The sequence below is a fragment of the Mustela nivalis genome, assembly GCF_964662115.1.
Source record: "Mustela nivalis genome assembly, chromosome: 13".
In the NCBI taxonomy this organism is placed as follows: domain Eukaryota; kingdom Metazoa; phylum Chordata; class Mammalia; order Carnivora; family Mustelidae; genus Mustela; species Mustela nivalis.
This window is the reverse complement of record NC_139032.1, coordinates 57,330,392-57,354,001: the sequence shown is the minus strand read 5'-3', so window position 1 is coordinate 57,354,001 and position 23,610 is coordinate 57,330,392. Positions and strand designations below refer to the sequence as shown.

Sequence of the window (23,610 nt, the reverse complement as noted above, 5' to 3'; positions counted from 1 at the left end):
TACTAGGAGGCCCCCACCTTAGGGACTAGAGCAGCTCACATCTCCTCCAAAGAGTTCAATGATAAAACATGTTTGTTCCTGGAAAGAGGGGCTCTTCGAAGCCCACAAACCCACAGATGTAGCATCCTCTTTCCTGCAGCCCAGGAGACTTCCTTTACCATTTCAGTTGTCTTGGTCCTTATTTTAAAACTCACTAACAGGTTTCCATTAAGCTAAATTGAAACTAAATACCTCACCAGCTTGCAGTTTCCATTTTTAAAAGGGTAAGAGCTCTTAGTCCCAAGGGAATAGTAATTCACCAACAAATCTTTCTTGGCTACACTGACTGCATTCCAAATCTCTGAGCCTAGTGCAGTGTCTAAAGCACACAGAAGGCACTAAATAAGTGTAGTTGAAAGGAAATTTCAAAATTTTGAAACACTAGAGATGAAGGGTAGTAGACATTATCATATGCTATTGTGGGAGTGCCAACTGATGCAAACTTTTTATAGGGTTATTTGGCAATACCTCACAAAATTTAAAATGCAGATAGCCTTCAACTCCACTTTCTTGAATTTTTCCTATAGCAGTATTCATACACATGCATAAGATGTACAAAATTGCTCACTGCAGCATTATTTGTAATGTTTTTAAAAATGGAAAACGTCTAGATATTCATTGGTAGGGGCCTAGTTAAATAAATTATTGCATAGCCATTCAATAAGATACTATGCCTATTTTTAAAAGAATGAGATAAACATTTATGTACTGTTATGGAAAGCTCTCCAAGGTATGTTGCTAAATAAAAAACCAAGCTACAGGAATAGATGACCCATCTGCTTACTTTAAGACTATATATGTGTGTGTATTTGCATATACATCCAAATTTCTAGAAGAATATATAGAATCTGTTAAGAGCAGTTTGGTTTAGGGAATGTGACTGGGAAATTTGGGGGAAGGGACCAATACTATTCATTGTATATTAAAACCATGAGAGGTTTTAAAAATTTTTTCAAAAATTTTTAAAAATATTTTATTTATTTATTTGACAGACAGAGATCATAAGTAGGCAGAGAGGCAGGCAGAGTGAGGAAGGGAAGCAGGCTCCCTGCTGAGCAGAGTACCTGATTTTGGGGGGGTGTGTCCCATGACTCTGGGATCCAGGACGCGAGCTGAAGGCAAAGGCTTCAACCCACTGAGCCATCCAGGCACCCCTAAAATGCTTTTAATATTTTTAATGTGAATGTGCGTGCGTTACTTTTATAATTTAACATGCTAAGAATTTTTTAAATCAAAAAAGTACAACTAAAGACGTTTTTCTTTCCTACTAATCCAGTGTCAGTTAGCACAGTGTTCTGAATGCAGAAAAAAGGGATATGAGGGGTGCCTGGGTGGCTCAGTGGGTTAGAGCCTCTGCCTTCAGCTTGGGTCATGATCTCAGGTTGTTGGGATCGAGCCCCACATTGGGCTCTCTGCTCAGTGGGAAGCCTGCTTCCCCCTCCTTCTCTGCCTGCCTCTCTGCCTACTTGTGATCTCTGTCTGTCAAATAAATAAATAAAATCTTAAAAAAAAAAAAAAGAAAGAAAGAAAGAAAAGGGGGATATGAGGCCAGGCTTGTGCCTACCTGGAAGCCCAGGAGGTCAGAAGCCAACTCTAGGGTACCCTTGCCAGATAAGGCTATAGCAGGCAAGGAGAGTAGAATTTAAAAGTGGAAAATGGGATGCCTGGGTAGTTCAGTTGGTTAAGCAGCTGCCTTCAGCTCAGGTCATGATCCCAGAGTCCTGGGATCGAGTCCCGCATCGGGCTCCTTGCTCAGTGGGGAGCCTGCTTCTCCCTCTGCCTCTGCCTGCCATTCTGTCTGCCTGTGCTCCCTCTCTCTCCCTCTCTCTCTGATAAATAAATAAAATCTTAAAATAAAATAAAATAAAAAATAAAAGTGGAAACTTTAGGGTAAGCCTTGGCTGGGTTCCCAACAGGGCCATGAACTATATGTGAGATCTTGAAGAAAGTATTTAGTCTCTAATCCTCATTTTCTCATCTATAAGGTAGAGAAAAATATTAGTGCCCTCTTTAGAGTTGCTCAAAGGATAAAATAAAACAATGCCTGAAGAGCACCTAATTCAGAGCCCAGCACTCAGCAAGCCAAGTTAACGGCAGCAGTGTAGAGTTTGTAGTTGTCATTTTTCATTACTCTACTGTGGTCTGCCAGCATGACAACTGAGTTCCATTCTGAGGGCATTTATTGTACAATTGAAAAGTGTGTTGTCCAGGCCTCAAGAAGTCCTTACTATAAAGGAGCCTATAAACCTAAGAGTATCATAGAGGGATGACAATAAAAACACCTTCTGTTTCTATAACATCTTTCAGTTTACTAAACACCTTCAAGTACATTATTTGACCCTTATACTAATATCTTGTGGTTGGATGTTGAATTTTGTCCTTTTTGTCCCCTGAATCTATTGAGATGTCATTATATGATATTTCTCCTTTGTTTTGTTAATGTGAAGAAATACTTTTATTTTTTTAATGTTGAGCTAAATTTGCATTATTGGGATAAACCCCACTTGATCTATTATTCTTTTTTATGTATTGCCAAAAAATAGATTTGGTAATATTTTGTTGGATTTTTTGCACTTACGTTCATAAGGGATATTGGCCTGTCATTTTCTTTTCTTGTAATAACTTTGATTTTTATATCGGAGTTACACTGGTATCATCAAATGAATTGGTATTTATTCCTTTCTGTATTTTCTATAATACTTTGTGTAAGATTGGTGTTATTTATTCCCTTTTTAAAAAGATTTATTTATTTATTTGAGAGAGAGAGAGAGCAAAAGGAGAGGCAGAAGGAGAAAGAGAGAATCTCAAGTAGACTTTCCACTGAGTGTAGAACCGGACATGGGGCTTGATCTCATGACCCTGAGATCATGACCTGAGCCAAAATCAAGAGTTGGGCACTTACCCAACTGAGCCATCCAGGCACCCCTGGTGTTATTTATTCCTTATGTATTTGATACAATTCATCAGTGGAACTAGTTGGGCCTGGATTTTCTTTGTGGGAAGGTTTTAAGATATGAGCTCAGTTTTTAAAAAGTAGGTTTGGAGTTTTCGTATTTTCCATTTTTTCTTGTGTCATTTAAGGTAAACTGCATTTTTCAAGAAATTTGTCTATTCTGGGGCACCTGGATAGCTCAGTCAGTTAAACCTCAGACTCTTGATTTCAGATCAGGTCATGATCTCAGAGTCATGAGATCAAGCCTATATTCAGTTCCCAGCTCAGCGAGAGTCTGCTTGAGATTCTCTCTCTTTCCCTCTGCCCCTCCTCCTGCTTGCTCTCTCTAAAATAAATAAATAAAATCTTTTAAAAATTTGTCCGTTCTATCTAAATTATTGAATTTATCGCCATAAAGTTGTGGCAATATTTCCTTTTTATCCTTTTTAATGTTTGTAGGATCAGTAGTGATTTCTCATGTTCCATTCCTGATTCTGCTGTTTTGATTTATTTTTATTTTGACGAGTCCTGCTAGGTTTTGTCAATTTTTTTTAAAGATTTTATTTATTTATTTGACAGACAGAGATCACAAGTAGGCAGAGAGGCAGGCAGAGAGAAAGAGAAGGGGAAGCAGGCTCCCTGCTCAGCAGAGAGCCCAATGCGGGACTCAATCCCAGGACCCTGGGATCATGACCTGAGCTGAAGGCAGAGGCTTTAACGCACTGAGCCACCCAGACGCCCCTAGGTTTTGTCAATTTGATTACTCTTTTCAAAGAATGAATTTCTGGCATTGTTAATTTCCTCTATTGTTTTTCTCATTGTTTCTATGAAACATTGATTTTAAATCTTTCATTTTTTTTTCCCCTAAGTCAGGCATTTAAAGCTATGCATTTCCATTATGAACAACTTTAGCAGCACCTGAAAATTTGTGATGTTATATTTTCATTACCACTCAGTTAAAAGTGTTTACTAATATCCCTTGTGCTATTTCTTTTTTATTGAAATATGGTGGCATACAATATTACGTTAGTTTCAGGTGTTTAACATAGTGATTTGGCAAATTTAAACATTATGCTATGTTCACTACAAGTGTAGCGACCATCTGTCCTTGCACCTTTTGACTACCTTTGTTTAGAAGTGTGTTCCTGGGGCGCCTGGGTGGCTCAGTGGGTTAAGCCGCTGCCTTTGGCTCAGGTCATGATCTCACGGTCCTGGGATCGAGTCCCGCATCGGGCTCTCTGCTCAGCAGGGAGCCTGCTTCTCTCTCTCTCTCTGCCTGCCTCTCCGACTACTTGTGATTTCTCTCTGTCAAATAAATAAATAAAATCTTAAAAAAAAAAAAAAAAGAAGTGTGTTCCTTAATTTCTAAATATTTGAGGATTTTAAAGATATTGCTATTTATTTTTAATTCCATTTTGTTCAAACTATTCCTAATACACTGAGGTTCTTTCTCTCATCGATGGATGTTGATTTTGAATTGAATTAAAATCTGTAAGATTTTAATCTTTCAATATGTCTTGGGACTTACTTTATGTCCCAGCATGTGGTCTATTTTGTGAGCATTCTGCAGTTCTTGGGTACAGTGTTCTATAAATGTTAATTAGGTTAAATTATTTAACAAATCTTCTATATCTTTCAGTTACTGGGAGACAAGTATTAAGATCAACTATCTTTGTGTATTTTTCTATTTCTCTCTTTAGCTCTGTCAGTTTTTGATTCATATATCTTGAACTTCTATTAATAGGTACATACATGTTTGTGATTTTATGTCTTCTCTTGAACAGATTCTGTATCATTATGAAATGTCCCTACTTTTCTTTTAGAATACTCCTTGTCTTTAAGCCTATTTGGTTCTGAAAATACTATAGCCACACAATATTCTTGGGCTTGCCATTCTCAGGGTATATTTTTTCTGTTCTTTTATTTTCAACCTTTCTATGTCTTTACATTTAAACTCTATCTCTTATAGGTACCATTTAGGTGGGTCTTGCTGTTTTCCCCCATAGCTTGAGAAACTCTACCTTTTAATTGAAAGCAATGGTATAGTTGTCTTCATTACTCTGCTCTTCGCTTTTGTTTTTTGGTTTTTTTCATCTGCTTTAAAAACATTTTTTTTTTTTTTTTACTTAAATTCAATTTAGTTAACATATAGTGTTTTATTAATTTCAGGGGTAGAATTTAGTGATTCATCAGTTGCATATAATACTCAGTGCTCATTATATCAGGTGTCAAACTTAATGCCCATCACCCAACTACCCCTTCTCCCCAATCCCCTCCCCTCCAGCAATCCTCAGTTTGTTTACTATAGTTTAAAGAGTCTCTTATGATTTGCCTCCCTCCATCTGTGCATTTTGTTCCTCTGTTCACCTTCTTCCTTCTTTTGTTAACTGAGTTTTTTTATTATTTCATTTTATTGCCTCTATTGGCTTTTTAGCTGTGCCTTTTGGTATTACTTTTTTAGTGGTTATTCTAAGGTTTACAATATTCATTCTAAACTTACCATAGTCCACTAAGAATAAATACCATACCACTTCATATTTCACAATGTAATAACCTTATAACATCTTAATTCCATTTACCACCACCATCTCACCTTTTGCCCTATTGTTGTCATGCATTTTATTTCTATATACATTATAAGTCTCACCTTATAATGGTCTTATTTTTGCTTTAAACAGTCATATATCTTTTAAGAAAATGAATAGAAGGAAAAAAAGATAGTCCTTTATCTTTAGCCACATATTCATCATTTCTAGTACTTTTTGGTCCTTCCCATAGATAGAGCTTCTATCAGGTGTCCCTCTCTCGTTTTTCCTTTAGCTTACAGAACTTCATTGAGTACCTCTTGTAGTGAAGGTCTGCCAATGACAAATTCTCTCAGCTTTAGTTTATCTGAAGATGTATTTATTTCACCTTTGTTATTTGAGGGATATTTTTGTTAGATGTAGAATTCTGTGTTGACAATAGTTTTCTTTCAGAGATTTAAATATGTCATTACATTGTCTTCTGACCTCCATTGTTATTGTACAATGAGAAGTCAGCCATAATCATATTATTACCCTCTATGCAATATGTCATTTTGTTCTGACTACTTTCCAGATTTTATTTTTATCTTTGGCTTTCAGTATGTTGACTATGAGAGACCTAAGGGTGCTTTTCTTTGTATTTATCCTGCTTGGAACTCACTGAACTTCCATCAGACTCAGAACATTTTGGTCACTTTTTCTTCAAATATTTCCCTCTCCTCTATTTCCTTCTGGGATTCCAATAACATACATGACATACATATATGACATGGTCCCAGAGGTCATTAAGGCTCATGTTTTTAAATCTTGTTTCTCTCTGACCTTAGATCATTTCACTGGACACATTTCACATTCATCTATTAGGCCCATCCAATTATTTTTCCGTTCTGATATTTATTTTTCTATTGTTTTCATTTTCTGCTTAGATTACCCACCCATTAAGTCAATATTTTCTGTAAGTCCATAAAATATATTTATAAAAGCTGCTTTAAAGTCATTGTCTGCTACTTCTAATATCTGGGTTATCTCACTGCTATCAACACACTCTCCTTTGGGATCTACCTCCCTAAGCCATGGTCAAGAAACTGTCCCCAGTCAGAGAGCAAGACTAAACACGTGACTCCTGTTGCGTACATTCCTTCCCTCTGGAATCACTGTCTTGAGGGAATGTGGCATATGATGTGTCCAGAATTTTATCTGTTTACAGTGGGAGGGCAAGTCCAGTATGGATTGTTCCATCATGGCCAGAATATAAGTCCCCTACACTAAGGTCTTTAAAAGTTATATATAATGTGCTGCATTTTAAAATTCATTGCAGAGGGGGCACCTGGGTGGCTCAGTGGGTTAAAGCCTCTGCCTTCAGCTCGGGTCATGATCCCAGGGTCCTGGGACTCGGCAGGGAGCCTGCTTCCTCCTCTCTGCCTGCTTGTGATTTCTGTCTGTCAAAGAAATAAATAAAGGGCGCCTGGGTGGCTCAGTGGATTAAGCCGCTGCCTTCGGCTCAGGTCATGATCTCAGAGTCCTGGGATCGAGTCCCGCATTGGGCTCTCTGCTCAGCAGGGTGCCTGCTTCCTCCTCTCTCTCTGCCTGCCTCTCTGCCTACTTGTGATCTCTCTCTGTCAAATAAATAAATAAAATCTTTAAAAAAAAAAAAAAGAAAAGAAATAAATAAAATCTTTAAAATTCATTGCAGAGGGGTGTCTGTGTAGCTCAGTCAGTTAAGCATCTGCCTGCCTTCTGCTTAGGTCATGATCCAGGGGTGCTGGTTTCAAGCCCCACATTGGGCTCCAACAGGTGGGGAGCCTGTTTCTCCCTCTCTCTCTGCCTGCTCCTCCCCCTGCTTGCTCTCTCTCTTACTCTCTGTCAAATAAATACATAAAATCTTAAAAGTAAAACAAAATTCATTGCAGAAACAGGCTGTTCAAAGCACTCACTCACACTCACACACACACACCCAGGAACAACAACCCTGAAGGAAAGGCTTTTGTAAAGGACAGAACCTTTTGTGATGTAAATATCAGCCCTGACTGGAAGCACTGAGCTGGAAGAAATTTGAGCCCCTGCACAATGTATGGGAAAGAGGTTTTTCGGAAACAATGTACTAGTTACTTTGGAGTAAAGCAGGCTATACCTTACAATCCTTGTAAGAGAAACTGCCTAGCTCACAGTTCTGACTGCTTAGAAAGCCATGTGATCTTGTCTTTCCCTGATACAGTCTAGCATGAACAGATAAGCTAGGGCCAATCAGATTCTTTCTCCAAGAGTTGTTGTTGTTGTTTTTTTTCTCTTCTCCAAGAGTTTGAACTGGGACTCCTGAGCGAACTGGTGATGGGTGCAGATAGTATCGAGATGTTTGTGAGTTAGAGAGAGGCCAAGGTGGCGTGATGAGTGGGAAACACACTAAAGTTAGGAGGGAGCAGAAACCTGGAAAAGGTGGCTGATTGGGAAATGAAACTAAGAAATGGAACATAGTTGCTAAGAGAAGAAGAGAGGCCATGAAAGATACAGAGAAAATAATGAGTACTTCTATTTGTTTCAGAACCAATAGTTTTCCAGTTCTGATTCTAGGCTACTTATGTATTTATAATATCCATCCACAAACCCCCACATACACCTTTCCCCCATCACCCAATTTCCCTTTACTTGAGGTAACTTGAGTGTGTCTCTGTTCTTTGCAATTTAGAGCTTGACTAAAATCTGTGTGCCTTATAGTTTGCCAGGCCCATAAAGACTAGAAGTAGGAAAGCCTTGGACATTCCAGGCAGAATCCAGGCAGAAGAGCAAAATCATTTTCAAAGATACAGAGACTTGGAACCATGTGTCTGTCTAGAGATCAGCAGATTTTTCTTTTTGTTTTGAGAGAGAGAGTATGCGTGTGCCCACGTCAGTGCTTGGAGAGGGAGGGAGGGCAGAGGGAAGGGGAGAAAGAGAATCTTTTTTTTTTTTTTTTTTTTTACTTATTTTTAAAGATTTTATTTATTTATTTGACAGAGAGAGATCACAAGCAGGCAGAGAGGCAAGCAGAGAGAGAGGAGGAAGCAGGCTCCCTGCTGAGCAGAGAGCCCGATGCGGGGCTCCATCCCAGGACCCTGGGATCATGACCTGAGCCGAAGGCAGCGGCTTAACCCACTGAGCCACCCAGGCGCCCGGAGAAAGAGAATCTTAAACAGGCTTCATACCCAGCACCAGGCCTACGACAGAGGGGCTGGATCTCACAACCCTGAGATCCTGACCTGAGCCAAAATCAAGATTCAGAAGCTTAACAGACTTAGCCACCCAGGCACCCTGGGGTCAGCATTTTTTTTTAAATCAATATATATTCCAGTTTGTCCCAAAGCAAGATTTGAGGCTAAATATATGACACATGAGAAAAATAAGTAAATAAGAAAATGGATGTGAGGTAAAAATTAAAGTAGGGAAAAAAGCTTAATATCAGGAGTAGGATCCCTATGTAATTAAGAGAATAAAGCTGCTTTGATGAAGACAAAGGCACAAACAGCTCCTGCTACAGACCCAGAAAGAAAGAAAAGTTAGTGTTCAGAGTATTGTAGTACATACCTTTCCATCATGCATTTATTTACTCATCAACTGATTCAATCAGTCATTATTCATTCATCCAGTATTTATTAAGCTTTACTATGTACCAGATCCTAGGATGACAGCTAAAGAAGAACCAAGGCTGAGTTGGTCCCACTTCCAAGAGTTTTCAAATCTAGGAGGTGAGAAAAATAGAGGACATAAGCCCACCATACAAACCAGAATCCAGTGACTCCATAAGTAGGACAAAGTGTTTTGAGACACAAAACATTGAAAAAGTTTCATCAACAGCTGTGTCCTTTGCCTGCTTCTTCCATACAACTCTGCCTCAGCAACAGGAAGACTGAATGCTCCATACAAATCCCTAACTGGCAGAAAACAATTTCATGTCACTTGCTCACAGCTGGAGACAGAGAATCAAAATTACTCTTCAGCATCAGTTTGCAGGCTGCAAAGCCCAGGGATAAGCAGGAGAACCCTCTGCCATTGTTATTTGAGTACCTGGCATGTTCTGAGTACTAACAATGTGCTAGGCTCTACAGTAAACAGGGGAGGAGACCAAGTTCTGGCTGCAAATGCTCACAGCTGTTTTGTAATCTGATAATTGTGCATGACAAACCTCAGACCGTAACTCTGAAAATAGCATGAGTATAATCATAACAGAATGGAACTGCCATTGGCAAAATTTGTTTTCTAGTTATCACTTCCAGAAGGAATTCCATAACACTACTAGGGGAAGAGAAGAGAAAATTCTCTCAACTTGGTGCCCCTAAGCTTCTAAACTATCATCATCTGCATCCATCCTTCCTCCTTTCTTTTCTTCTGTCACGTGTTCTGTCTCCTGTCCTACAACTAATCCACTCTCACCTCCTCAGAGACTTGGTTCCAGTCAATATTTTATGTCTCCTGATCTCCACCTTCTTTTTCTCTATGCCAGGGTCCTTCCTCTCAGCATTTAACATATTCAAATCTTACTTCCATCCCTACAAAGAAAAAAAAAATCCTTGTCTACATAGTCTTTATTGTCTTCTTAGCTCAGTTCAGTCTCGCTTTTACCTTGAAAGTTATTCTTTCCAAGGTCCCCATTGACTTCCTAATTATTAAACCTAATGGCTATGTCTAGTTCTCATCTTCTTTGACCCCTTAGCAGCATGCGACACAGTTGACCACATACTCTATAAACACTGTAAACTCACTGTAAACACTGTAAATTCACTCTAAACACACTCTTCTTTAGGACATTATTCTTTGTTATCTTCTATGTATGTTCTTGTATGTCTTCTGTTCTGTGCTGTCTTCTAACTTCTCTGGTCATTTTTCCTCATCCTGTATTTTGAACTCCTTCCTTTGTCCAAACCTTAAATCACAGTGCTCTACCTAGAAGTTGTCCCTCATCCCCCCAGAAGCAGTGTTAGGATATCCTACTACATGCTTTCATAACACCCTATGCTACTTCTCAATCACACTCTATCATTCACTAAATTATCATTTATTGAGAGCTTCTGATGTGATGGCCACTGTGTTAGGAACTTGAGAACAAATGTGAGCAAAAACATCCAAAGGTTCTACTCTCAAGGAGCTCACAGTCTAATAGAAGAGACACAGAATAATTAAATACTTAACACAAACAAGTGAGTAAGTACATACTAGGATGCAGGCTAAGGAAGGAAGGATCAAGAAAGGATCAAGATATATTACTACAGGGGTGCCTGGGTGACTCAGTAGGTTAAGCCTCTGTCTTCGGCTCAGGTCATGATCTCAGGGTCCTGAGATCGAGCCCCACAAGGGGCTCTCTGCTCAGCCCGGAGCCTGCTTCCCCCTCTCTCTCTGCCTGCCTTTCTGCCTACTTGTGATCTCTCTCTCTCTCTGTGTCAGATAAATAAAGAAAATCTTTTAAAAAAAAGGTATATTACTACATAGTAGGGGAAACAACCTTATCTTCATTAGCTGGGCAGCAACACTGGGGCAGCTTGTGGAGACTGATGATTGGGCTGAAATCTTAGGAGTACATGTGTGAGGGAGGGTTTAAAGAGTGTTCCAGAAAGAAGTACACAAAAGTAAAGTATAGCACTAATGGGGAAAAGTAATAAAAGTTAAGGCTTAGAGCTCCAAATGGGACTTAGCCCACATACACCCCTGAAGGGTTATCTAAAAAATTTGTCCCTATCCTAACTAAGAGCAGTGAGAAGTCACTGAAAGGTCCTGGGTGGGAATGACATAATCAAATTGACAGCTGAAAAAATTCCCTTGATGCAGTTGTAGAGAATGGATTAGAAGGAACAGGAGTGGATGAGGAAATCCCAGTTACAAGGATTTGCAGCACTCTGGGTGAGAGATGATGTAGGCTGGGCTAAGGAGATGGCGGGGAATATGAAAAAAGGGGTTTGATTTGGGAGATATTCAGGAGATAAAGGGGCAAAGGATCATATCTAGGGCTTGAAGAAAATAAAAGGTGTAAGGGTGACACTGAGGAGAAGGGTCATAAGAGCATGGATACCTTATTTTGAACATATAGAAACACTTCAGTTACCCTTAGATTCTGCTCGCCTCCTCTTGTCCTTCCAGCTATGGATGCTAGGCTGTCACCAGAACAAAAATCTCTGAATCACCTAAGACTCTTTTTTGGTCTTGTATACATTCTTGCCAATTCTCCCCTACCCTAGTCACCCCTCATCAAGATCATTAGTTTGAAAAGTACTGTTCCATGAGGAGCCTATGCAGAGACCATAAAATGATCCAGAAATGCAAGTCTTTTCTTTGGCTCCCACAGGCAAATGATGCAAAACTCCAGACTGATTTTTTTTTTTTATGGTAACTAACTGAGTTATAAAGAAGTACTAAAATTTGTTAGTCATAAACTAAAATTAGCTTTTAACTGGAGTTCACAGAAGACTCTAATTCAGTTCTCTACTAAGAAGTCTGGCTGCCAGGCAATGTTTGGCAACGTTGCAAAACTCCTCCTGCACATATACACATGCAGCCAGTTGGAATTCTCAACATTTTCAGGAAGGACACTTCGTTATTGGGGCTGGTGATGTTTTGAGCTGGTCATGGTTTATGGTGCCTGACATTCATGCATTTTAATTACAAATTATGATTCATGGAACTCTATCACAACCGATTTAATATGCCATGGGTTGTTTGATTAACCCTATGGAGTAAAGGGTTTCACCTCTCTGACCTGTCACTTCTCGCCTTCCCTTCCTTGCTGATCCAGAACATGTATAGTAAACTTAGCAACTTTACACTTGCTATGCCTTCTGTCTGGAGGCTAACTCTTTCATTCCCTTCAGGTCTTTCTCAAATGCCATCTTTGTTAGGCCTTCTCTGATGACTATATTTAAATCATAATCTTCTGGTTCCCTGAACTTCCTATTCTACTTTCCTGCTCTATTTTAATCCTTGACATCAATCACTATCTGATTAGCCATATATTTTACTTACTTACTTATTGATAATTTACCTCCCATTAAAAGATAGGCTCCATGAGAACAGGGATTTTGGGTTGTTTTGGTTGTTGCTATATCACCAATACCTAGAACAGTCTCTGGCATATAATATGTAACCAGCGAATAATTGTGGAATGAGAACGATGGTATCATCAGAATTGTTGACCTCTTAAATCTCTAATGCCCAGCTCTTAAACCATGGGTACATGTGATCCAAATCTGGATCATTCATAGCCCTACTGCCAAAGCAGATATAAACATGAACCCAGGAAAACATGCTTCTACAGTGACATTTTCTTGTTATGACTCCCCACTAGTCTCTTCATCCCAAGCTTACCCCTTCCTATCTTTCAAATACATTCAGATCAAAACTTCTAAAGAACAGCACCAGGCATTCAGAACTCATATTCAATTCATTTTCAAAATTTAATGTATTCCAGACATTATTCTAGGTTCAGGGACTCAACAATGAATGAGATAGACATCCTTGCTATCATTGAGTTTATAGTCTATCCTGCCTCCAGAAAGGGTATTTAATCCCTTATAGAAGATGACAGCCAAGTTGAGACCTGATGTATGGCCAGGAAATGAAGAGATTTGAGGCAGAGTGGCATAGAACAGGTGGCAGCAGACAGAAATTATTATACCAAGCAGGTAGAGAAAATGGCAGTTTCAAAGGCCTAGGAGAGAGGAGTATGTGGATGTCACTTTCCAGGAAGTGAGGGCAGTTCATTGTGCTAGGTCTGTGGAGTTTTCACAGAACAATGGTGGCATTTGAAGTAGGGTTGATAGCAAGGCTAGACCGTGCTAGGCCTTGCAGGCCATACAAAACAGGTCTGACTTTGGGACTTTATCCTGAGAGCAAGAGGGAGCCATTGAAAATTCTGTTCAGTGGAGTGACAGGAAGAATATAGTTAAACTCTTCTCTGTCCCCTAAAAAGCTCAATCCAGACCTTCCCTCTCCACTGCAGGTATCCAAGCCATTGATACCTCCTCCCTGTAGCTCTTCTGCTGCTCCAACCTACATATCTCTTTTCCTGCCAATCCCAAGGATCCTATCCTCTTTTACCTTTGTATGCTTGTGTTCCGTCTCCCCCACTGGACTGAGTTCCCAGAGGAAAGGCCCAACTTCTCAAACCTCTCTAGACTGTTCCACACCCAGATCACCATTGACCCAGATTGCTGTTCGCTGAGACAAGAGACTGAAGAATACAATCTGGCACAAACCATCCTTTTCTCACACCCCATATAACAATACTGACACTGTATTAAAACAACCCTTCCCTCCAGGGGGCAGTGCTGATCTACATAGTGTCAATTGACCCAGGTTTTTCTGCTTCCTGTCTGTTGTCACCTCTCTCTGCTTTCAGTGAAACTAGCCTCTAATGTCTCCCCTAATGGGCAGGAGAAATTGACTCCAAGCTTGTTCAGACTATAAGTGCTAGAAAAGACAGGTATAATCTGCAGTGACAGAAAGCAGTGGTTACCTGGGTGTGGGGGTGTGGAGAACCAACTGGGATGAGGCCCAAGGAAACTTTGGGGGTAAAGGAAGTGTCCTCAGTTGTGGTGGTGGTTCACAACTGTATCAGTTTTTCAAAACTTGTCAACAGGTACAATTAAAATATTCATTTTATTGAATATGAACCAGATATCAGTAATGCTGAATTTAAAACAAACTTCATATAAATTGAAGTCAGTAGGCCCAAGCACAATAGAGCTTCAAAACACAGCTCAACCCCAACATAAAAATAGGGCATGGCCATACAGGAATAGCAGCCTCCTCATGGTTGCAGAGATCTGAGAAAGATGAGTCTACCTGCTATGGAAGGCCAGGTGAAAGAAGCAAAGTAGCAAAGGCTAATATGGAGAAGGGCAGACCAAAATATGGACAGTCACAAACATTACGGACACAGGTTTTCTCTCCAAACCTCAAAATACCTAGCTCTGAGTGAGGGAAATTTAGAATGAATAAATAAATAGAAGTCCTGCTTTGCAGAGCCAGAAACTGCATTATTAGTCCCAAGGTGGCAACTCATAAAGAGTTTAGAAAAAATGAATTCTTAAAGGACTGAGTGGCAACCACAGAGGGAACCTTGAGAAGCCGGGCCTTACTTCACCTTCCAGAGTGATGCTGGGGAGGAAAGTAGAACTCTGTCCTTGGTGGGTGAAGGGGCTAACTTGGGTTTCCTGTGAGAAGGAATGATATCTAGCCAGGTGGCAACAAGGACCCAAAATTCTCGTGGCTGATTGAGTCACAGGAGTGGCCCAGGGGCTCACAGGAGAGGGATATATGAAGCACCAGAAACAGTCAGAGGCCAATGTTTGGTGTGTTCAAGTGTGTGAGGTAGGGGGACTGGCAAAAATGGGAAGAACATCTCTCTCCTCTTCCTCTTTACTTGACCTCTTTCTCTTGACAAGTGGCCTAGCACAGAAAATCTAAGCCAAACTCCTGTTTATAATCTGCTCTGTGTCTGCTGTACAATTCCCTTGCACTCCTTCTGTGGGCTTTCAAAGGCCTGGGTTCCCCCCACCTAGCCCAGCACCAGGCATACAGCAAATGGCAGGAAAAAGAATTTCTTTGGGACAAGAATGTGAGGGGAATGAGGGCTGCATTAGTGGGAGGGGGGCTAGGGGTAAGGAGGATAGATCGGTCAGGAGGGTCTGTGGTATGAGTGGAGTGGGGGAATAGGAAGGTGAGGTGAGGACAAGTGGAAAGGGAGTAGGAAACAGTGGGTCAGGGGCAGTGTGGGAGTGGAAGCTAGGATTAGAGGGAGAAAGAACAGGGTTAGAGATCAGTGGGAGCACAGGCCAGGGGTCACAGAGAGAGACGGTTAAAGGTCAACAGGGAAAAGAAGATGAAGAATCAGTATAAGTATGATCAGTGATCACTGGTGGCGAAGGTCAGAGGTCATTGGGAGAGAGCAGTCGGGGTTTGTGTTACCTGCCTACGAGGCGGCTGTCTCTGGGGCATCTCGGAAGAAGCAGAAAACACCTCAACACTTGGAACACCTACAAAATGCTCTCTTGCCTGAGAACAAGGAATTTGTCCCCTCGATCACGCACAGAAAATCTGGATTCTTTTTCAATTCAATTCCCAGTCGCAGGGGTTCTTTGGGGACAGCCGTCGTTGTGGGTCCCCGCGCCCTTGCAGTATAGACTGGACTCCTCCCTGACGCGGTTGCCTAGCAACCAACCGTTAGCCAAGGCGCAGGCGCCTCTGACGCCCCCTCCCGGCTCGAGGGAGAGGCGGGGCTGGGCGCACAGGGAACCTCCGGCTCCACTAAGTCCCGCCCCCTCAGGAATAATACGACCGGCGGCACGCTCCCGCATGTGGGAGGGGCTGGAGCACCCAGGCACTGCCTCCTCATGAATAATGCAGGTTCAGGCGGTGTCCCGGACCCGGAAGTGGAGTTGCCGAGTCACCGCAGTGGCTGAGCTGCTGACAGGAGGCGGCGGCGGAGGAGGAGGCGAGGCAGGACCTGCGGCTCTGCCCGGTCACAGCCGCGGTAGCACTAAGGCAAGCCCACGGGGCCACGCCGGCCTCAGCCAGCCAGCGAACCTCGCTCCCCGCGCCCACCCCTCCATCTGCCCGGACGCTTGCCCGCCCGACTCTTCCCGGGCGGCCTAGTCTGCACCACACACCAGACTCCTGGGGCCGCCGCCCCGCGCGGTCCCGTCGGCGTCCCTGGCCGCGCCCGGCCCCCGGCCCGCTCGCCCGCCGGCACCATGATGGAAGAGATCGACCGGTTCCAGGTGCCCACCGCGCATTCGGAGATGCAGCCGCTGGTGAGGGGGCGGGCGGCGGGCAGGCCAAGGACCGGGAGGGGGCGCTGCCCGAGGGGGAGGGAGGAAATCAGGCCTTGGTGACTGCGGAGGGGGCGCCTTGGGATGGGGCAAAGGGAGCCTTGAAATCTTATCTTAGCGGGAGGGGGGACTTGCTGAACGAGAAAACCGTGGGAGAATACGCGGGTGACAGCAAAGAGGCCTATAAAGGCTCAGGGCACCGTCAGCAGAGACAGGCGAAGGAAGCTATTGGGAGGGCCGTCGGATGGAACGTTTGGGGCACAATGGTGCACACTGCCAGGGGAGGCCCTTAGCTGGGAAAGAAAGGGAACTGTGGTGGGGCACCGCCTCCGGCAGCCCCAGGGGCCTGGAATGAGAGGTGAGGAGCCGCTTGGCCCTGGAGGCCCGTGATGCCTCCTGTGGGCCAGAATTAATTAGGGTAAAAGGGACTGGGAATAGGCCGGCAGAAGAGGAGGGGGCCTGGCCCTCCATTTCGCTGGTTACGGATGGGAACGCGGGGCCGGGGCCAAGGACCGGTGGAGGCAGGGGGTCGGTGCAGCACCCCTGAATTCCGTTTCTCTCCTGAGGAGAGCGCAGGTAGTCTTAGGCAGGGGGTGCTAGAGCCGGAATCACGGAGGAGAGAGAGCAGCGGGGAGGTGGAGAAACAGGGGCGCGGATGAGAGAGCTCGGGAGCCGACGGGAGAGGGGGCGGGGTCGCGGTCGCGGTGGAGCAGCCTGTGGCCACCCTTTCGGAAGAGCCCCCAGCATCCTCGGCCTACGTGCATTGAGCCTTTGCTGGGCGCCCATCCTGCCGCCTGTCCGCGGTCCCGGAGTCTGGGAGGAATGATGTCATCGTTGCCGGCAAGGAGGGGATGGAAGGGGGAGGGCGAGGCGGGAGACCGAGGCCAGCCCTAGGGGAGACCATGCCCGATGGCCGCCGCTCAAGAGGGTTACCTGACTGGCTTGTACACCCGGCGGTGGGCAGCGGGGCTAGAGGCGCCGCGGAGGCCGAGCCAGCGGATACAGGGAGAGGGGGAAGGGAGGGAGTGCCCTGCTCTGTTCACTTTTCTCCCTTCCTCCTTGGAGGAGCTGGAAGGAGACAGGGCAGGCCAGGAACCTGAAGGTGTGGATGCCCTATTCTCTGAGCTTTGCTGGAGCGGAGCAGAGCTTTCCAAAGCTTAGAGATCTGGGGCTCCCTAAGGCTCTTCCTTCTACGTTAGGCAGAGAGGTGAGGAATAGGTTCCACTCTTGGGCCCTTGGCTAAAGATGTGCTTTGTAGCTTCCTGAGCAAGTAACCTACCCCTTACAGCAGACCAGACAGACATTGGCAGGGACCTATGACCCACTGTAAACCACACCTTTGGGGGATGGTAGAGAGAAGGTAAGTGGCCTTTTCCCCTTTTTATGACTACTTAGTTCTAGAAGCCCAAACAGAGAAGCTTTACAGAAGTGTACAATATTAAAGTGGGGAGAGAGATGCTGATGGACTTTTTTCCTGATGCCATCACTGGAATATTTGGGGGCCAGAAAATCCTGATAAGAAGTCTGTCCCATGAACTTGAAGAACTTTTAGGCTGGCTTAAGAGAACATTGCTTTCTGGAGTACATTTCCAGCCTGGCTTGTCAAACTAGATTGCCCTTCCAGTTCTAAGCATTTTATCAAGAATCAAAAGGAGGGTGGATGAAGGAGGAGGAGGAGGTCCAAGTGAGTCAGGAGAAGAAAGCAGTGAGTTGGTTCTTGCCTCCCATCTGGGGTTCCTAAGAAGGTAGGCAATAGTTGTCCAAGGAAAGGGGGGAAGGGATGGGGTCACAAGGCCTTCTTAGTTTTCCTTGGTGCCTTTGTTATTGCCTGAAGTTCTCAATGATAGTTTGAGTGAATAGTGACCCCAGAAGACACCTGAGGTGCTTCTGGTCTGTGTGACTCTGGAGTAGAAACGCTTATGCAAGAAGGCAATTATCAGAAAAGACTGCCTTCAGACACTTTTCTTGAGGGCTAAAGGAGCATTTCTCTGCAAGAGGATACTTTGTTGAGGTTAATGAAAGCCTTTTGGAAGTGGCAATATAGTCATCCCTACATTTGGGGGCATAGACATCGCCCTGTAGACTTCTGCCTCTTAAAATCTGTTCTCGGGTTGGATCCCCAGACCCCCTTAAATGCTCCATGTATTATTGAGACCAGCAGACTCTTGGGTGGAGTTTCTGAAAGAGCCTTTGTTTCAAGGCATAAAGAATCAAAATGGTATACCACAGAAGGGAAGGGCAAAGTGACTCTTTAGAGGTATTTGGGTAGACCATAAAAACTAGGGTCCCAAGTTTTTATGGTCTTGAACTCAACTGTGACCTATTTCATTTTTTGCCGTTATTTATTGAGACTTCTAGGAAGTCTCTCCTCTTCTCTGGATTCAGTTTTCTCATTTAGGAAATGAAGACAAACTGTCTCTTTAAAATTTAAACAATAGCTCCTCACTCTGTCTTCCAAGAAACATCACAGGGAGCTGGTAGCACTATTTTAACTAATTCATTCACCAAATATTTATGTAGTATCTGCTCTGTTCCAGATATTACATGAGGTATTGGGGACACAGTAGTTAGCAACACAGATAGAGTTTGGCAGAAGTTTATTGTTCACACTTATTCCTTCAATGTAAGCCCCTCTGAAGGCAGAGGGGGCTGTCTCCTTTAGCCCTAATGGAAACAAGGACTGAGCCATCCTGAGGCAGGCCTGTTACTGGGACACCATCATTAAATAACCTTCCCTAGCCGGTAGTGGTGGAAAGAATCCAGGAGGCATTCTTTACTTGAAAAGCTCTTCTAGGGAAGAAGATTTTTATTTATTTATTTATTTTTCTTATTTACTTGAAAGAGAACCTCAAGCTTGAAAAGGAGGCCTAAGGGAGTGGCAGGAGCTGGGAGAGAAGGCACAGCCTGCAAATCTGGGTGTTTCCAAGGTGCTAATTTAAGCATTAGTTCTCAGCTAGTGGGAGGAAGAGGAAGAGATCCCTGCCCTGTTGTTGCTGCTGCTGTTGCCACAGCTGCATGGAGCCTCCTGTCTGAGATGGGAGTTTGCCTGAAAGGAGTGGCTTCCCTTCTTTTCCCATCACAATTATTTAATTGGTCTGGCTGCCTGTCAGCAGCTGAACCAGGCCTGGGCCTATCACTGAGAGCTCCCCAGGGTCTCTTTCTGTCTCCTCATGAAAGGTATGAGAACTCCTTTTGGAGACCTAGTCCCCGTGCTCCAATCCTGCTGTGTTCATTTCCTAGACAATTCTGAGTGTTTCTGAGCACTCAGATTTTCCCAAAGACACTGCCAGGGATAGGCATACCCTGTACTCAGTTCTGTGTTCAAGCCTCACATGCACCTCACTGATCTAGGGAAGCTCCCAGTTGTCCAAGCCTCTCTGTTGAGCAGTTGGATTGCATTTGGGCTGTTGTTTGTGTGAGCAGCAGGGATAGGCTCTCTGGCCCTATTTGTCTGTTGGGCTGATTGGTGCAGCCTCATAGTCTATGTCTTCTCTTTGGCTGCAATTAGAGAGGAAGAGATTTGTTGCAAAAAAAAAAAAAAAGAAAGAAAGAAAGAAAAGGAAAGAAAACAAACAAACAAAAATCAAATAGTACTTTTTTTTTTATTTGACAGAGATCACAAGTAGGCAGAGAGGCGGGCAGAGAGAGAGAGGAGGAAGCAGGGTCCCTGCTGAGCAGAGAGCCCGATGCGGGACTCGATCCCAGGACCCTGAGATCATGACCTGAGCCGAAGGCAGCGGCTTAACCCACTGAGCCACCCAGGCGCCCCCCAAATAGTACTTTTAAGAACTTAATTATGTCAGGCAAAAATCTTACTTCCTGCGTTCTCAGAGACCTAAGAGATCAGGAAAGGAAAAAAAAAAAAAATGCATATGGCACCAGATGGGGTCTCTGTGCGCCTGAAAGAATTACTAGACTGTTCTCCCTGAAACCCATATTATCTGATAACTCATTTGTTTAGTTCATGAGCATATGCTCATTTCCGGGTACTTTAAGGATAGAGAGGTGACCAGGAGAAGGATGGGCTCAAACAGCTATGGGAAGCTTCTAGATATATGTCAGGAAATAGTGGAAATCCATGGAGTGTGCTCCAGGGAAATAGTGACACCTCCCTTGGGAAAAGATGAGGAATGCTGAAGTTTTGACCCTTTGACCACATGAATTTGGAAAGATGTCTCAGACTCCTACTGCCTCTTGACACTCAAAGATGGGGATGGTCAAGACAGTAATTCAGTGAGTAGGCCATAGCAGCTCCTGAAAGTGGTGGAGAGAACATTGTAAAGATAGCAGGAAGCCACTGTAAAAAATTGACCCATGTATATTTTGTGGCCTGGGAGCCTTATGTTGCCTTCTTGTAGGCTGATAATTTTTCAGTTTAAGGGTAGATTCTCCTAGTGGGTCCATGTGGCTTATGACCCAGTAGTATTTCCCAGGTTCTGGGAAGAGGCACATCCTTCCCTCTTTTCCTGTATTGCAAAGTGAGGTTGGCTCAGATCTTCCACTTTTCCTTTACTCCTCCTCTCTTTAATCAACCAACCTGAAGAACCTACTTTCTGCCAGATGTGGTACAGGCTTAATAACACAGAATCATGCTCGCTTCAGGGATACACAGTCAAGATGGATTGAGATGCTGCAGGCAGTGAGCACTGCACTAAGAACCAGGTCAGGCAGGGCCAAAGGAAAACAGGAAGCACTCTCATCAAGTGATCAGGGAAGGCTTCATAGAGGAGTCACTGCTGAATGGGTGCTTAGAAGAAGACTAGCTGCTTGGCAGGCCAACAAGGTAAGGTGAAGGCAAGCATTCCTGCCAGAAGCATGGAGGAAGAAACAAAAGGGTGCATTTGAATGAATGAAGCATTTAATTAGAGGAATAACATGATCAGCTTTGAGTTTAGGACTATCACTCCAGGAGTAGATGAGAGACGGGAAAGGTGAGATTGGAGGCTGGGAAACTACAATGGAGGTGGTGCAGTACAAATCCAGGCAGGAGTTGATGAAAGCCTACACTAAGGCAGCAAGAGAGGAGGGACCCATATACAGTTACGGATAAAGTGGAATAAGAGGATATGGTACCTGTTTGGAGGTCATGGATGTATCAAGGATGAGTCCCAGGTTTTTAGCATGGATATCTAGGAGGAAAGATACACTATCACCACCCCCAGGAAATTGAGGGGTGTCTGTGTACGTCTCGGGCTTCAGGGACTGCTTATATGGGAGAAAGCTGCTGTTTTTCCTTGCTCTGCTGTTGAAACTGCATTCTTGGGGTTATGAGGGACCCTGGAGTCCTGGAAAGCCAAAGACCAGAGTGATGCTGGCCCCAACAGCCTCAAAAAGGATACTGAGAAATGTGCTCACCTGCCAGGGACTACTTTTCCCCTGAAACCTGTTCTGATGAATGTAAGCGAATTGGTGGCAGCAGGGAGCCATGGTGTATTGTTGTTGTTGTTGTTTCCCAGCAGCAGTTTGATGAAGGAAAAATAAAATTCTTTGTTGGGTTAGAGAGTGTTTTATGTTGCAGTTTCTAGCCTGGCCTTTTACCATCATCCTGGTTAAGCTTATAATGGTTTTTTCTCTAATTGGTTGAGCTGGGCTCCTGTACTGATTGATTGATTGATTGATTGATTTCTTTCTTTCTTTCTTTTCTTTAAAGATTTGATTCATTTATTTATTTGAGAGAGAAAGGGCATGGAGGGAAGAGCAGAAGAAACAGACTCCGTGCGGAGCCCAACACAAGGCTCAGTTCCAGGACCTCGAGATCACAACCAGAGCAGAAAGCAAGAGCCAGATATTTAACCGACTGAGTCACCCAGGCGCCCCTCACTGATTTCTTTTAGAATAGATGTGTGAGTTAGTGCCTCGCCTCTAAGAGTCAGAATGGAAAAGGACACATTCTTGCCTTCTCTGCACTTGGGGTAAAAGCAGTTTCCAGGCTGCTGTCTTCCAGGCAAGGTGTGCCAAGGGGGCATGCTTCTGGAGAGAGATCGCTCAGAGGTTATTTGTCATCTTCAAGGCTCCAAGTGTAGTCTCTGTAGGCAGGTGCTTTGATGGGTAGCTGGGTGTCAGGCTGAATCATTTTCAGCCCCCAGCTGCCTGCTGCTTTTGACTGACTATTGCTCAGAGTGAAAAGAAATGGAAAACAGAGGGGTGCCTGGGTGGCTCAATCAGTTAAGTGTCCAACTCTTGATTTCAGCTCAGGTCATGATCTCAGGGTTGGGAGATTGAGCCCTGTGTTGGGCTCTATGTTCAGTGTAGAATCTGCTTGAGATTCTCAATCCCTCTCCCTTTGCCCCCACATGCACGCATACACTCTCTCTCAAATAAATAAGTAAATATGTAAGGAAGAAAGAAAAAGAAATGGCAATCAGAGCCTTCTTCACTTAAATCTGATTCACCCCAGGGACTCTCTCCCCTCCTTAAAGGGGCAGATAGAGCCTTGTGTCTAGGAAGGATATAGGAGACTCAGCTTCTTAGGCTTAGCTGCTTCATGCCTTCCAGTAGACCCTGGGAGAACTGGTACACGGAGACTTAAAGGGGACAGGAAGAGGAGAATCAGGCTAACAGCGGATACCCAGAGATGCTGGCTGAAGAAAGCAAGAGGCGTGGCTAAACAGGCTCTCAAGTCATTGTTTCCTAAGGAGACTCCAATGGGAATATGGCCATCTGGGCCAGAAAAAGGAAGGAAGGAAGGAGGCAGAGCTGAGACCAGCTTTGGATCTAGCTCTGCTCTGGAGTTCAAAACTTGGCACATGACCCAAAGGCTTCACCGTGGGGAAGCCAAGTGAACTCCTGGGCTCTAGAAAGGGACTGTGGAGTGGGAAAGTCCACTAGAAAGGAGACCCAGGAGGTCTGGCCTGGGGGACTTGGAGACGGGAGCCAGTAGGAGTTCACTCTGGGTCTTACCTTCTTAGGAGCCAGTTCAAGCAGATCTGTACTTGCATTTGTTGTTGTTGTTATTCAGCAATGTCAAATTGAGGATTAGTTGGTTGTGGTTTTTGAGGGTCAATTTTAAGTTTCTGTGATGATGATGATGATGATGTATGTGTGTGCATAAGATGGAACTAATGGCCACAAAGGGTGTTTGACCATTCTAGCTCAGAGGAGTGGAACTATGACAAAAGGCCACACCCAGGCAGAAATGAGCCCAGCTACTGTGGTACCTGGCCTGGTTTTCCCAGTTTTCATCACCAGACTCTTGACTGTCATAACCAGAGTCTACCCCGTCTATCTATTTAAAACAGTGCCTGAAGGGGTACTTTAACTAAGATTTATTGAATTAACTGCATCTAAATCTTGGAGTGAGAACCATATGCATTTAAATATGTAG

The 23,610-nt window shown here is 43.8% G+C and overlaps 2 protein-coding genes across 9 annotated transcripts in view; one reads left to right on the top strand and one right to left on the bottom strand.

Annotated features, from left to right (window-relative positions):
• The window catches only part of DNAI1 (dynein axonemal intermediate chain 1), a 58,781-nt gene extending 43,109 nt beyond the window's left edge, over positions 1 to 15,672 (bottom strand). Inside the window, exon 1 of the mRNA XM_082694611.1 lies at positions 15,424 to 15,672. Coding sequence (XP_082550737.1) covers positions 15,424 to 15,453 — 30 coding nt within the window. The 5' untranslated portion in view covers positions 15,454 to 15,672. The remainder of the gene's footprint in view (positions 1 to 15,423) is intronic.
• A 107-nt stretch (positions 15,673 to 15,779) lies between these two features.
• Positions 15,780 to 23,610, top strand: part of FAM219A (family with sequence similarity 219 member A) — a 48,884-nt gene continuing 41,053 nt past the window's right edge. The window contains exon 1 of one of the 8 annotated variants that reach the window (XM_082694640.1): positions 15,780 to 16,235. In XM_082694640.1, the coding sequence (XP_082550766.1) occupies positions 16,209 to 16,235 (27 nt within the window). In that variant the 5' untranslated portion in view covers positions 15,780 to 16,208. Of the gene's footprint in view, positions 16,269 to 23,610 lie in introns of all 8 variants that reach the window. The other 7 variants (XM_082694638.1, XM_082694636.1, XM_082694639.1 and 4 more) reach the window with 7 other exon arrangements.